Below are 12350 nucleotides of genomic sequence, written 5' to 3'. Positions count from 1 at the left end.
ACGGCCACTAATTGGATCAGCAGATGACCATACAAACACAGTGTCGTCTCCTCTTGGAGAAATCAATGCACGACGAGGACGCTTCAAGCTGGAGATGGAGACAGTGCGCTGCGGTGTCTCGCTCATTGACTTCTCTCGCGATTGCCCGTCTTCTTCGGACAGCATAAATGATTGCGTAGACGACAGAGTTGCATATATATTGCTTGGTTCTCCCTCTACAGGGTCGATGCCCATAGCGCGACCGTGTTGTTTTGGTGATTTCCCACTGCCGGACTGATGTCCTTCGGTGTCATGCTTAGTTCTGGATTCTCTTGCGTCAATTCCATCGGTATTGCTGGTTAGATCGCCATACTGAGTGGGCTGGCAGCGCTTCATTGATACTGTGCAGTACTAACAACAGCGCACTGACCAGTTATTAGCGGGTAGTAACATAATGAAGTGCGATGCAGACGTACGTATTGTAGTTAGCGAAAAAGTTCAGCTCTCCAGGCGCGAGAAGGCAAGAGCTTTCAGTGTAGAGCAGATACAAACTATTTGCGTCTGAGCTCCGCTTCCTTGTGCTTCCTTGACCTTGGGAGCGGTCCGTTGACCAAGGCCACGGTCAGGTTAAGCGTACGCATGCGTACGCATGCGTACGCCACAACGAGCCTGACGGAAACTCGAATGCAGACCGTTTGGCCACTGAGTATGGCAGCCCACAGCATATACGCCGCAATTTTTGCGGCGCGCTGCGTTCGTGCTGACGCCGGCCTAAGCAAGCGAAACACTAAAATAGCTATCTACGACTTCGAAGTAAATTGACTGAGCAATAGCTTCTACAGCGAGCGCGTGGCTACGGAAGAAGTTCATCACACAGAAATCTTGCGATTAAGGATTGCAGCGCAAAGTCAAAAACGACGTTGCCTGAAAAGTCACGAGATCTATGTAAGCCATCGTTCGAAAGTTGATTGGTGTCTTCTGTTCAAATTCGCATCAGACCAATCTCCGACTAAGTGTAACGTCATACCACACAAACGGCACAACCGAAGTGAACAGTAAATCTGCTATCGAGAAGGAGCTAGCTTAAGCCATAATGAGTATTTGGTTCATTCGATCATGTTTGGGAATCAGCAATAGATCTACGATAGTAAGGGCAGCCGCTTCACCGTAATCATGCCGGTCTCTTGAACTATATAGTATATCTACTGAGAGCAAAAGTGCCGACCCAAATACACCAAGCCAGCTAGTACCGTATGCGTGCCAACGAATGCGCCACACAATACCTTTATAGTCTGTAGCGCTGTATTCTAAGTTAGCAATACGGGCAGATATATAAATGACCAGAAGGACAAGCGAAGAAACATAACCAAGTATCCAAATTCAGTTAAGCAAACTGCCGGAGATAAATCAGTATTTGCGATGACTTACCTCGAATACGTTTCAGTACTTACTGTGGTAACAAGCCTCTGATATTAACACAAGAACCATTATGCAGAAATTTGCAATCAAGATATAGCTAAGTAACCTCGTCCTTCGAACTACCATAGCATAGCACTATTCTCCAAGCTTCTGCTGGCTTTCGTCCACTTCTCGAAGCATTCACAGTGTCAAGCATAGTTTGACTTGCGCGAAACGCTAGTTGCTTTGTAAAGAGATTGTCTATTGCGGTTCTCATTCCATAGTTCAGAAAATAGATCTACAGCAAACGTCGGTATCCCGTGTGTAGCGGTCGCTGATGAAAGAACAACTGAAAACGATGGTTCAAATCGACGGGGTCACAAAGGATTCTTAAAATGCTTGGTATAACTAAATTTAATTTCACTGCAACAGTAGCGACTCTTGCTACAAACTGCGTCTTGAATTGAGTTAACAAATATTTTACAACCATTAAACTATCTCCATCTCACCTGTCGGCCTAACTTGCTCCGACAATTATCATAAATGGTCAGAAATCCTACCAACAATTATTTAGAGAACAGCTTTATGTCGAATATTTGCCAAAAAGTTTGACTTACTTGCGCGGTTCATTTCATGCCAGTTTCCCTTTATATCGTGTCTCTTTGGTCCTACGAGTACTATCTCACGGAAGAACCGATTGCGACTCGCCAGATTTGCTATGGATACACAGTTAATTAATGTCGTCGCCTGTAAAAGAAATGGAGCACGCCGTTTAGATATACAATGGGGTACTAGACACCTGACAACCGGTAAGTAAGGATTCTGGAGGGCCACGAGGTCCACGATTGATCAGCGAGCTTATTGATCCGTGTACAGTTTTAGTAAACGTAAAATGAATTAGCCGAGAAACTTAACACAGTTAAGGTAGCACGTGTCGCAGAGAACGTTTGGTAGTCAAATGTTAATTATGCTAGCGCGCTTTGACGCTGACCCTGATCACCATGGCCGCCATCAGCTGTTGCAAAATTTCAAATGCCATTCTGATGCAAATAGAGATCCCTTTTGATTAGTGAGGCTCATCTGCAAACTTCGCGATTCAGTAATTTTAACTTGCTGAGTGTTCATCTTGACCGTCGCAGGAACGCGATTTATGTTGCGTTTCGCAAGCGAGCGTTGAGCGCCATCTCAGTTACGAAATTCACTTGTATTTCCAAAGCTATAGTAACTACTAAAAAGCGCAAGCAGTCCTTTCAAATTATCAGTGGCTTTCTAATTATAAGTGTGCCATTGAGAAAGAGTCGAAGTGAGAGAACAATGAGGAACATAGTTCATAGTGACAGGTTTCTTGGGTTTTGCGTTCGTTACCAGCAGAACGCCAGGCTTTGCAGACTTCCAAGACTGTTTCTAACTTGCGCTAGAGTATTCTACTTTACCGGCTAGATCTTCGCTTAGTGAATGCGATATGCCTGGGATTCTCATGCACTTTCGCGAAGTGAAGTGGGACTAGGGCTATGATAGTCTGACAGCTGACAGCAGCGGGTTTGGTGCCACTGTGCAAATGCGACACTTTATATATACCATGCATAACTGTCGCATGTTGTTGTACTTACGCATGCAGATAAAGTTGAGATCATCGACGAGACCAGCTCTCGGTCAGACTCTCAGCCTTAAGTTCAAGTTTGCCGGGATAATACACGTCGTAGGGCAGGATTTTCAATAGTTTTTTTGTAGGATATATGAATAGAAGACAATGGCAGCAGCTTGATTTCGTTTTGGTGCCTATACAATATAATGAATCCCGTCGTGCAAGTCGGAAAAAGTAGAGGCCGGCAAGCCGGCAGTCTTCGACGCCGCGACTATTAAAGTCACGATTGCGTAGTACGCAAGGCGGACCACACGTATCCCCACATCATACCAATGAGCGACGCCAAATTCTTCACGAAGGCGCGTATTTCTTGTGTGCATTTCTTATCCGCCCGCCTGCTGACACTGCGCAGGGCAAAGCCAACGAGCTGCGCTCGGAGCTGCATTCGGACAAGCGCGACAGGAACTACGTCCGGCGCAAAACCACGCTGAAGCGCATCGTCGCAAATATGACCATGAATAACAGCGAGATGGTCCAGTTATTTCCGGATATCATCGAAAGCATGCACATTGATAACCTCGAGATCCGGAAAATGTGCGTCTCAGATCAATTCGCCTCCAACCCCCTGACATACTCTGACGAGCGAATGACCTAGGTGCTTCCTGTTCCTGATCAACTACGGCCGCGTGAAACCCGACATGGCGAACAAGGCACTCCCGTTACTACTCAATATGGTACGGGATCCCTCGCCCCTCAACCGCGCGCTCGTGCTGCGCACCATCTCCTGCATCGCCCTACCGACCTACAACAATGGGCTCGCAAAGATCCTACCAGCAATGATCAAGGACGAGGATCCGTACGTGCGCAAGACCGCTGCGTTTGCGGTCGCGAAGCTGTGGGCGATGGATCGGAAGCTTGTCGATCATAATAGGTTTATCGGGCAGTTGAACGATTTGCTGATGGACCAGAATCCGACGGTCGTGTCGGCTGGGCTGGCGACGTTGATGGAGATCACGGATAAGTCGGAAGAGATGAAATTCACAATGGAGTACCGAGACGCGAGTAAACTCGTGCGGATATTGGGTGATTGCAACGAGTACGTCTCCTCTTTTTTCATTCACGGTCTTCACTGCTAATACGTCTAGGTGGTCACAAACATACATCCTTTCGGCACTGATGTCCTTCACCCCGCAAGACCCCCCTGAGGCGCTTCTAATGGCCGAACGCCTTCTCCCGCGCCTGCAGCACTCCAACGCGGCCGTCGTGCTCGGGTCCATCCGTGTGATCCTGTTTCTCACGCACTACATCTCTGACGACACCGCCATCGACAGCATCGTGCATCGCTTTGGCCCTCCCCTCGTCACGCTTCTCTCGAAACCCGCAGAGATCCAGTATGTGGCCCTGCGAAACTGCTTCTTGATTCTGCAACGATTTCCATTCATTCTGCAGCGGGACATTAAGGTGTTCTTTTGCAAGTACAACGACCCTATCTACATCAAGGTCGCGAAGCTGGAAATCATTTTTTTGCTAGCAACTGAGGATAATATGAAAATGATCCTGCGCGAACTGACCGAATACGCATCCGAAATCGACGTGCAATTCGTCCGGAAAGCAGTCCGGGCGATCGGCAAGCTGGCCATTAAAATCGAGTCCTCCGCGACAGCCTGCATCGACGCGCTCCTCGGCCTCGTCGAGACCCGCGTGTCCTACATCGTACAGGAAGCCACGGTGGTAATCAAGAATATATTCCGCAGATATCCCAATAGGTACGAGCAAATCATCTCCACGCTGTGCAAAAATCTTGACTCCCTCGACGAGCCGGAGGCTAAAGCTGCAATGGTCTGGATCATCGGACAATACGCCGACCGCATCGAAAATTCGGACGAGTTACTCGACGAGTTTTTGTTCTCGTTCAAGGACGAGACCGTCGAGGTGCAATTCGCGCTACTCACCGCCACTGTTAAGCTCTTCATCCAACGCCCCGCCAAGGGCCAAGAGCTCGTGCTCAAAGTGCTACAATGGTCGACCGAAGATACCGACAACCCCGACCTCCGCGACCGGGGGTACATGTACTGGCGCCTTCTCTCCTCGGGCTCTTCCAGCACCGAAACCACACGCATGGTCGTCATGTCCGAAAAACCCGCAGTCTCCGTTGAATCCGAAAAACTCGACGACAAAACTGTTGACGAAATTTCCCTCAACATAGGCTCACTTGCCTCAATCTACCTCAAACCCGTCTCGCAGATATTCAAAGGCACAAAAAGCCGCACCCTCGAGGCGTCCCCGGCCTTGCGACGCGGTGACTCTGTCACCTCCGTGAACTCATTCCAGCGCACAGGGAGTATGAATACAACCGCGAACCAAAACGACGGTTTAGATGACTACCCAAATGATTACGAAAACGCATACGAGACGGCAGGCAATGGTGGCGTGAATTTGTTTTCCCAGCGCGGCGATCTGCTCACGGATGATTAGCCTGCGATTTGTACTTGTTGGATGTAGTAGCTGTAGTTGTTGTAAGATGCGTGAATTGATGAAGAATGACAACCAATCCTGCGCCTCTATATCTCTCCATAATCTACAGTATACTTTCCGACCCCATCTCGTCGTCATCACTATTATGACACAATTTATACAGCCCAAAAAAATACAATTCCACCACACGTCCCAAAAATGCATTTATGACTTGTTGTCCGCCGGTAGCATGAACCCGGACTTGAGCCAATCAAAGCCTTCATCCCAATGCTCCCAAAACTGGATACTATTGAGATTGATATCGGAGGAAAGCGCCATGTCGTCGTTTGCCTTGTCAGTGACGGCGGCAGCAGACGGAGCGGCGGAAGGAGTGGAACTAATGATGTTGGGGGCAACGGTAGCCGAGACTGGTGTGGAGGAGGATGGTGTCGTGATATCAATATGCGAACCCGCTCGAGCTGTGGTAGCTGTTCCATTACCGTCTAATCTTGTCGCTGACAGGGAAATATCACCTATAGGACTGCTGTTGTTGGACGGTCGATGCAGATGCGACGGCGAAATTCCCATTCCCGACTCCCCGCTCATAGCGCCAATACCAGGCCCTGTTTCCAAAACATCTGGCGAAACCCCAATCGTGAATAAATCCATCACGTTCACCGCGGACTCAGGCTTCGGCGTCACAACCAGCACCGGCGCCTGTGCAGACACCCCTGTCGTCGTCCTCGCTGAGGACATCGGTACCTGCGCTGCACCGTCCATCTCCTCCGCCGCCGAATGAGCCCGCTCCCGATTGGCCATTTCAAAAGCTTCTCGTGCTCGCGCTTGAACCTGTTCAATCATGGCTAGCCCGCTTTCGACGCCAACGTCGGCCTTCATGAGACGGTAGCATTCCAGCGCGATGTTTATGATTTCAAAATTCGTCATCACTTCGTGTTTGCTCCACGGGTCGCGGAGTACATCAAAGAGAAGGATTGCACACGCGTTTTGTAAAAACATCGAGTTGAAGCGCATTGTCTAGTTGATAATCAGCATATAGAAAAGCACCATAGTTAGGTGTTGGTGTACATACCGCAAGCATGGGGTTGGAGGAATATGACCGGGCAAGGAGTAACAAGAGTCCCCGTCCAGCTTCGACAGCGCGCCGACAAGCTTCGGGCAAAAATCCGCGGTCTTCAATCGTCGGCGGCGACGTTAATCCCTGCGACGCATGCATGCGTTCTTGTTTCCGCAGTAATCCGTCGATCAACAAAAACGGACGGTATGTCAATGTTTTGAACATGTAGTAATCTGGCGGTTAGCTGAATATCACTTAGTAGCACACAAGTGTTAAACTTACGACAACCGATAACGAATGCGTCTGCGTGCAACACGATACCTGGTTTTCCAAAATCTTCAAATCGCAGGTTCGCAGGCAGCTCGCTCTGGTACTGCACGAGCTCCTCGTCGATCTCGCGCGCATGTTCCCAAATACTCAGCACCGACGAATTGTGTAATCCGTAAATCAGTTGCGAGGATTTCATGCTAATCCGACCCAATGGTGCCATGTAACGCAGGAAATCGTTATCGGGGAGGGATACGTCGAGTTCGCCGTCGTTGAAGGCTGATGGCCGCCCGAGACTAATGGACAATAACCGCTCGAACGAGTACAGCGACCACACTGTAAGCCGCCTGTCCTGCGTGTTTCGCAAGCCGTCGTGCGAGTACTGCGACAGTAGCGGGAAATCTCTGTGTAGCCCACACGCGTACGCGAGACGGACGCCTTGCCCAGAGAGATTATACGCCATATTCATCTTCCCCCCCATGGCTTGTAAGTGGCTAAGCATGAGTAGAACCTTGACGCGGTCGGTAGAGATGACTTCGCTGGTGGACTGCACGATCTCTAGGGCGCGCTCGAAAAACAAGTTGCTCCACTCCGTTTCGCCTTCCAGACTTGCACCGGTAGCAAGCACGCAGAGTAGGCCCGCCTCGCCGCGCACGGTTGTGATTTTCGAATTGTACATGGCCTCAAGCAAGCTGTCGATATACGCGCGCGTGTACACGGGAATGATGTACCCGAGCGTGCGCCAGAAATTGTCTGCAAACTTTGCCGCGGTCGGGGGGTCGAGGAACTTAACAGATCCTGCCATGGCGCTGGTTTCCTGGCTCTTGTCGGCAGTCCACCCGAGGAATAAGTCGCGGAACCCGTACTTCTTGATACCCTCAGGCACATCACCAACGCCGTTCATCTCAATCGTTCCCGCGTTGATTTCTTGGTGAATGTGCTGGATGAATGAAAATGTCGACGCGGGGCCGTAGTAGATGAAGCTCTCATCGATGCCGGGGTTCGACGCGGTCACGCCGGAGTACAATGTGCTGTGGATTGGGCTCATATGCTGCTGCACTGCGAGGCCGCCTGCCATCGGTCCGGAGAGTGGTGAAAACGGCATTTTTGAGGCGGTCGAAGATGGCGGAACAGGCGAGTCGACTTTCCGTCGCTTGTACGCGTTCTCCATCTGCAGCGCGGTGGTCGTTGGCGACGACTGCTCCGACCCGCCGGAGCCCACGCTCTCCGCGCTGCCCAGTGACATTCGCGCACCGCCACTGGTGGCACTCCCACCTGCCGCGGCGGGTGGGAGATACGCGCCGTCGTCGTCCTTGTAGTAACACAGGGCGCCGCGGAGGGAGCACTGCCCGCACGATGGAGTGACACCGTCGCACTTGACCTTGCGGCGGCGACATATCTGGCACGCGCGGCGGGTGCGCAGGCGGGGATATTCAGGGATGGGAGAGACGGGACGGCGGACGGCTGCCATTGCGCATCTGTGCGGGAGGTGCTGATGATGTGGGGTGTTGTTGGTGCTTGTGGTGAAGTGTCTGGCGGTGAGTTACGAACACGACGCCGGCCCCGTCGTCAACGACAAGTCCACCACCACGTCCGACTAGCTCGCACCAGCCAATCAACGCCGTGGTTGATAACTACTTTCCGCCCTGCTTGGCGTCTTCACGACCTTGTGTTCGTTCGATTCGCCTCCTCGCGGCACCCGCAATCGCCGCTGTCTCCGACCGGCGTTAGTAAAGAATTTCCTTCCTCACCGCCGGGAACTTCATCATACACTACAACCACTACGATATCATGGCACCTGCCGAGAAGCGCAAGCGTGCTGATTCCTTTAAGGAGATCGAAATTGACGTCACTCAGCCGGAACCTCTTTCCAAGAAAGAACTTCGCAAGCGCAAGAAATCCGGTGTTCCTCCCACCGACAATACCGAACCTGTACCTCCACCTGCCGACGAGGAACCAACCAAGAAAAAGACTAGAAAGCACCCCAAAGATGAGACCAACAGCAAGCAAAAGACTGCATTTGGTATCTGGATCGGAAACTTATCGTATCAAACCAAGAAACCCGACCTTACACGCTTTTTCACCACTGCCTCAAAAGGCGGCGTCACCGCCGAAGACATCGCGCGGATACACATGCCCAAGCTCGCCGGCGGCAACAACAAGGGGTTTGCATACGTTGACTTTGTCTCTAGCAAAGCTATGCAAGTCGCTATCGGGCTCTCTGAGACACCCTTCGAAGGACGCAAAGTCCTTATCAAAGATGTCTCCACACCCGCTCCCAAATCCTCTGCCTCGTCTACTGCGGTTGCGCCAGAGAATCCACCAACCGGTATCCTCTTCATCGGCAACCTACCCTTTGACACCAAATCCACCGACCTTGAGGAACACTTCACCGTCGATGTTAAGTCGCGCCTGATCACCAAGGAAGGCGAGGAAGACGAAGACGACAACTACGAGAACTCGATTCTCGATACGGTCAAACCTACACGAGTACGCATGGCGACATTCCAAGACTCGGGTAACTGCAAGGGCTTTGCGTTTCTCGACTACGCGTCCGCCGACGACGCGTCACGGGTGCTGAAGTCCGTTGGCAAATTGACGACTTTATTGGGCCGCAAAGGTGTCAAGGTCGAGTTTGGACAAGATCGTTCGTTCCGATGGAAAGACAAAGTAGAAGCGGGTGAATCTACTGAGCGCACGCCGTTCAAGAAGACATCGTCATCTGCGCCACGCGAGCACAAGAAATTCACCTCCGACATTATCAACACAACTTCCACGTCGCCCGCCATCATCGCGTCCGAACCCGTTGACCCACACCCTACCCACCGCAAACGCGATTCTAAGCCCTCCTCAAAACGTATGACCCCTGGTCTCGCCCTCGCCTCCGCCAAACGTGCCTCCGCTGCCATTGTCCCCTCGCAAGGCAAAAAAATCGTGTTCTGATCAAAAGTACTTTATATTTTTTTACGTTTCTGTATGACAAGAGATTTTTGCGTCTGCGCCGGTGATCCTTAGATGTTGTCGTCGTGTGCACTGTACCAGCACGTCGATCATGATCTTCGCTCTCCTTCGCCCTTTGCCTCCTTCACCCGCCGGACATTTCGTGTATCGTACAAACCACATAAGCAGCAATACAAGTATGTCACACCTTGTTTTCAACAACGAAATAACTAAGCCGGTGTCATCTGGTCCTTGATCTGCGGATATCGCTCTATCAGTCTCAGCTGCACCTCTACAGCCTCAATGTACGACGACGCCTGCATGATCTCGGCGTCTGATCGGGCCAGCGCAAGCTGCTTCCTGAAATACGTCAGCGCCTCTTCCATCTTGTGCTGCGACATCAGCAGCTGCGCCAGCGTGCCAATCGCAAAGTCGCTCTGCGGGTCAAGCTCCACCGCGGTCTTCAACAGCTTCTCCGCTTCTTCCATAGTCCCCAGCTTAAAGTTCCAGAACAGGTACGCCTTGTTCACCAGTGGCAGCACGTTAATACCCCCGTTCTTCTTCAGACTCGTCTCCAGCTTGAACGCCTCGTCAAACTTCTCGATCGCCTTGTCGAATTGCTGGTGGTCCATCAGCAACTCTCCAAAGTAGTTGTACACGTCCGAGCTGTTCTCAAAGTTCTTCATGCATCGCTTGAAGCTCGCCATCGCGACCGCCACATCGCCGCACTTGTACTGCGTCACCGCGAGCTGAATATGCGCAGACACAAAGTTCTTGTCCAGGTCGATCGCCTTCTGGTAGTTCTTCGCCGCCTCCTTGTACTCCGTCAGCAAGAAGTGCACTTGGCCCCGGTGGTAGTAAACGTCCGGCGACTCAGGGTCCAGCGCGATCGCGGCTAAAAAGTCCGCGTTGCAGCTCTCCGGCTGGCCCATCTCGACGTACATCATCGCCCGTTTCACGTACGCGCGCACGCTCGGCTTGATCTCGATGCTCTGGTTGAGATCCGCCATCGCGCCTGCGTTGTCGGCCATCAAAAACTTGTATGTTCCGCGCATCTCCAATGCAACCGCCAAATCGTCCACGCCGAGCTCGATCGCCTTCTCTAGGTCCGCGTACGCAGCGTTGTGTGTCTCCATCGTCTTTTTTGCAGTCTCCGCGAACGCTTGCGCAAGATAGTAGTTACCGGTGCCCTCCGCTGCGCCCTCGATCTCAGCCGACAGTGGACTCGTGTGGAATGAGTCCAAGTACGCGTTGACGAACGAGATCGACGGCAGCGCGTTCGGCTTAGACTTGACCTGCGAGTACTCCTCGACGCGCGACTCGCTACTCTTCATTAACAGGCGATCAATTGACTTGCTGACAGCGTCGTTCGTATTGCCGGACAGCAGCACCGACGCGGTGTAGTCAGTCACCGAGTCCTGATACTTTCCGAGCTTTTCGAACGCAGCCGCCCGGCGTGTGAGTGCCTTCACGTATAGGGGATCCAGCTCGAGAGCGGCGGTCGAGTCCTCAATAGCCTTGTCCCAGTCTTCTAGCGCGTTGTAGCACGCTGCTCGGTTGGAGAAGTAGATCGCGTCCTTATACAGCTTAATTGCACCAGTGTAGAGCTCGATCGCTTTTTTGTAGTTTTTGGCCTTGAATTCCGCATTGCCCGCCGTTTTGTATTCCAGCGATGACTCTTTCCGAACCTGCGTGTGTCAGTGGTGTACAGTGGACAGTAATAAATCCAGAAACGCACCTCTGCGGAAAGACCCGAAGTATCCGCCGGGATCTCAGGCAGCGTGCTCTCAGCTTCCACAAGCTCCTTCGCGACATCAGGTTCTGACACGTCCTTCGGCGTCTCATCTGGCAACTTTTCGCTTTTCGCAGCTGTGGAATCTATGATCAGCATCAACCACGAATACGAAATACATGTCCATCAAATATACACCTACCTTCCTGCTTTTCCCGTTCTTTTTTGGCCTTCTTCTTTTCCTTCTTCGCCTTCTTCTTCTCGCTCGCGGTTTTCGGCGTGGAAGAGGATGATGCTGATGACCCCGCGCCGGGTGATTGCTTGCTATCGCTATACGCAACGTAATACACGCCTGCGCCGGCAACAACCACAAAGGTAGCCGCAGAAACGCCGTACACGAGCGTCTTGTTGTCCGCGACAAACTTGGAGAACCGCGCCCACAGCGACGGCGACGCGGATGAGACAGAGACGGCGACGGGTGCCATTGTCAGTCGGTCAGTCGTACCGGGGGTCGATATACACGAGATTGGAAGGCGCCAAGATATGGACCTATCCGGTGTTGTTGTTAGACTGGTATTCTCAAAGTGTGCCTGGCTGACGTTCGAGGGGCAGGTGATGCGGGATTGGACGCACACGCGCACACTCACGGAGTAGAACTGCGGAGGCTACCACAAGAACAGAGCAGCAATAACACAATTCGGCACAAAAACTAATGTAAGAAATGACATACTGCGAGAAGATCCAGGCCTTTCGGGGGGTGCTGATGATTGTGGATTGAAGTCGCACAATGAGTTTCGCTATGGCGGAGACGCTCTTCTCCAGATTTTTTTTGAGCGGCAGATCCCGGTGTTACCCGGCGTACAACAGCACATCCGCGCAACTTGTACACACTTGGTACCTCATCTACGCCGGCGCGCAAC

General features: G+C 51.8%; 4 protein-coding genes across 4 annotated transcripts; 2 read left to right on the top strand and 2 right to left on the bottom strand.

The window, feature by feature from the left end:
* Positions 1-3235: 3235 nt before the first annotated feature.
* V1518DRAFT_453043 (adaptin N terminal region-domain-containing protein) lies at positions 3236-5562 on the top strand. The gene is made up of 4 exons (XM_066906527.1): positions 3236-3321; positions 3375-3556; positions 3618-4058; positions 4108-5562. The coding sequence occupies exons 1-4, from the start codon at positions 3295-3297 to the stop codon at positions 5435-5437; spliced, it is 1980 nt and encodes a 659-aa protein (XP_066761696.1). The 5' UTR covers positions 3236-3294; the 3' UTR covers positions 5438-5562.
* On the bottom strand, positions 5450-8424 carry V1518DRAFT_408184 (uncharacterized protein). The gene is made up of 3 exons (XM_066902066.1): positions 6774-8424; positions 6507-6724; positions 5450-6451 (listed from the first exon to the last, which is right to left on the bottom strand). Exons 1-3 carry the CDS (start codon positions 8227-8229, stop codon positions 5642-5644), a joined length of 2484 nt encoding a protein of 827 aa, XP_066761695.1. The 5' UTR covers positions 8230-8424; the 3' UTR covers positions 5450-5641.
* On the top strand, positions 8309-9891 carry V1518DRAFT_408183 (uncharacterized protein). Its single transcript, XM_066902065.1, has one exon. The coding sequence runs from the start codon at positions 8550-8552 to the stop codon at positions 9699-9701; it is 1152 nt and encodes a 383-aa protein (XP_066761694.1). The 5' UTR covers positions 8309-8549; the 3' UTR covers positions 9702-9891.
* On the bottom strand, positions 9696-12221 carry V1518DRAFT_408181 (mitochondrial precursor protein). Its single transcript, XM_066902064.1, has 4 exons — positions 12161-12221; positions 11633-11979; positions 11437-11567; positions 9696-11386 (listed from the first exon to the last, which is right to left on the bottom strand). Exons 2-4 carry the CDS (start codon positions 11913-11915, stop codon positions 9929-9931), a joined length of 1872 nt encoding a protein of 623 aa, XP_066761693.1. The 5' UTR covers positions 11916-11979; positions 12161-12221; the 3' UTR covers positions 9696-9928.
* Between the last annotated feature and the right edge of the window lie 129 nt (positions 12222-12350).

Source organism: Limtongia smithiae (assembly GCF_038497785.1).
Source record: "Limtongia smithiae strain NRRL Y-17922 unplaced genomic scaffold V1518scaffold_1, whole genome shotgun sequence".
NCBI classification, from domain to species: domain Eukaryota; kingdom Fungi; phylum Ascomycota; class Lipomycetes; order Lipomycetales; family Lipomycetaceae; genus Limtongia; species Limtongia smithiae.
This window is presented reverse-complemented; position numbering and strand designations above follow the sequence as displayed.

Coding starts and splice junctions, on each gene's coding strand:
- V1518DRAFT_453043 (XM_066906527.1), top strand. CDS start 3,295: ATGAGCGACGCCAAATTCTTCACGAAG. Junction 3,322..3,374: donor ACGCCAAATTCTTCACGAAG/GCGCGTATTTCT, acceptor GACACTGCGCAG/GGCAAAGCCAACGAGCTGCG. Junction 4,059..4,107: donor ATATTGGGTGATTGCAACGA/GTACGTCTCCTC, acceptor TAATACGTCTAG/GTGGTCACAAACATACATCC.
- V1518DRAFT_408184 (XM_066902066.1), bottom strand. CDS start 8,229: ATGGCAGCCGTCCGCCGTCCCGTCTCTCCCATCCCTGAATATCCCCGC. Junction 6,725..6,773: donor CGCATTCGTTATCGGTTGTC/GTAAGTTTAACA, acceptor GCTAACCGCCAG/ATTACTACATGTTCAAAACA. Junction 6,452..6,506: donor CCTCCAACCCCATGCTTGCG/GTATGTACACCA, acceptor ATTATCAACTAG/ACAATGCGCTTCAACTCGAT.
- V1518DRAFT_408183 (XM_066902065.1), top strand. CDS start 8,550: ATGGCACCTGCCGAGAAGCGCAAGCGTGCTGATTCCTTTAAGGAGATC.
- V1518DRAFT_408181 (XM_066902064.1), bottom strand. CDS start 11,915: ATGGCACCCGTCGCCGTCTCTGTCTCATCCGCGTCGCCGTCGCTGTGG. Junction 11,568..11,632: donor AGAACGGGAAAAGCAGGAAG/GTAGGTGTATAT, acceptor TAGATTCCACAG/CTGCGAAAAGCGAAAAGTTG. Junction 11,387..11,436: donor CTTCGGGTCTTTCCGCAGAG/GTGCGTTTCTGG, acceptor TGACACACGCAG/GTTCGGAAAGAGTCATCGCT.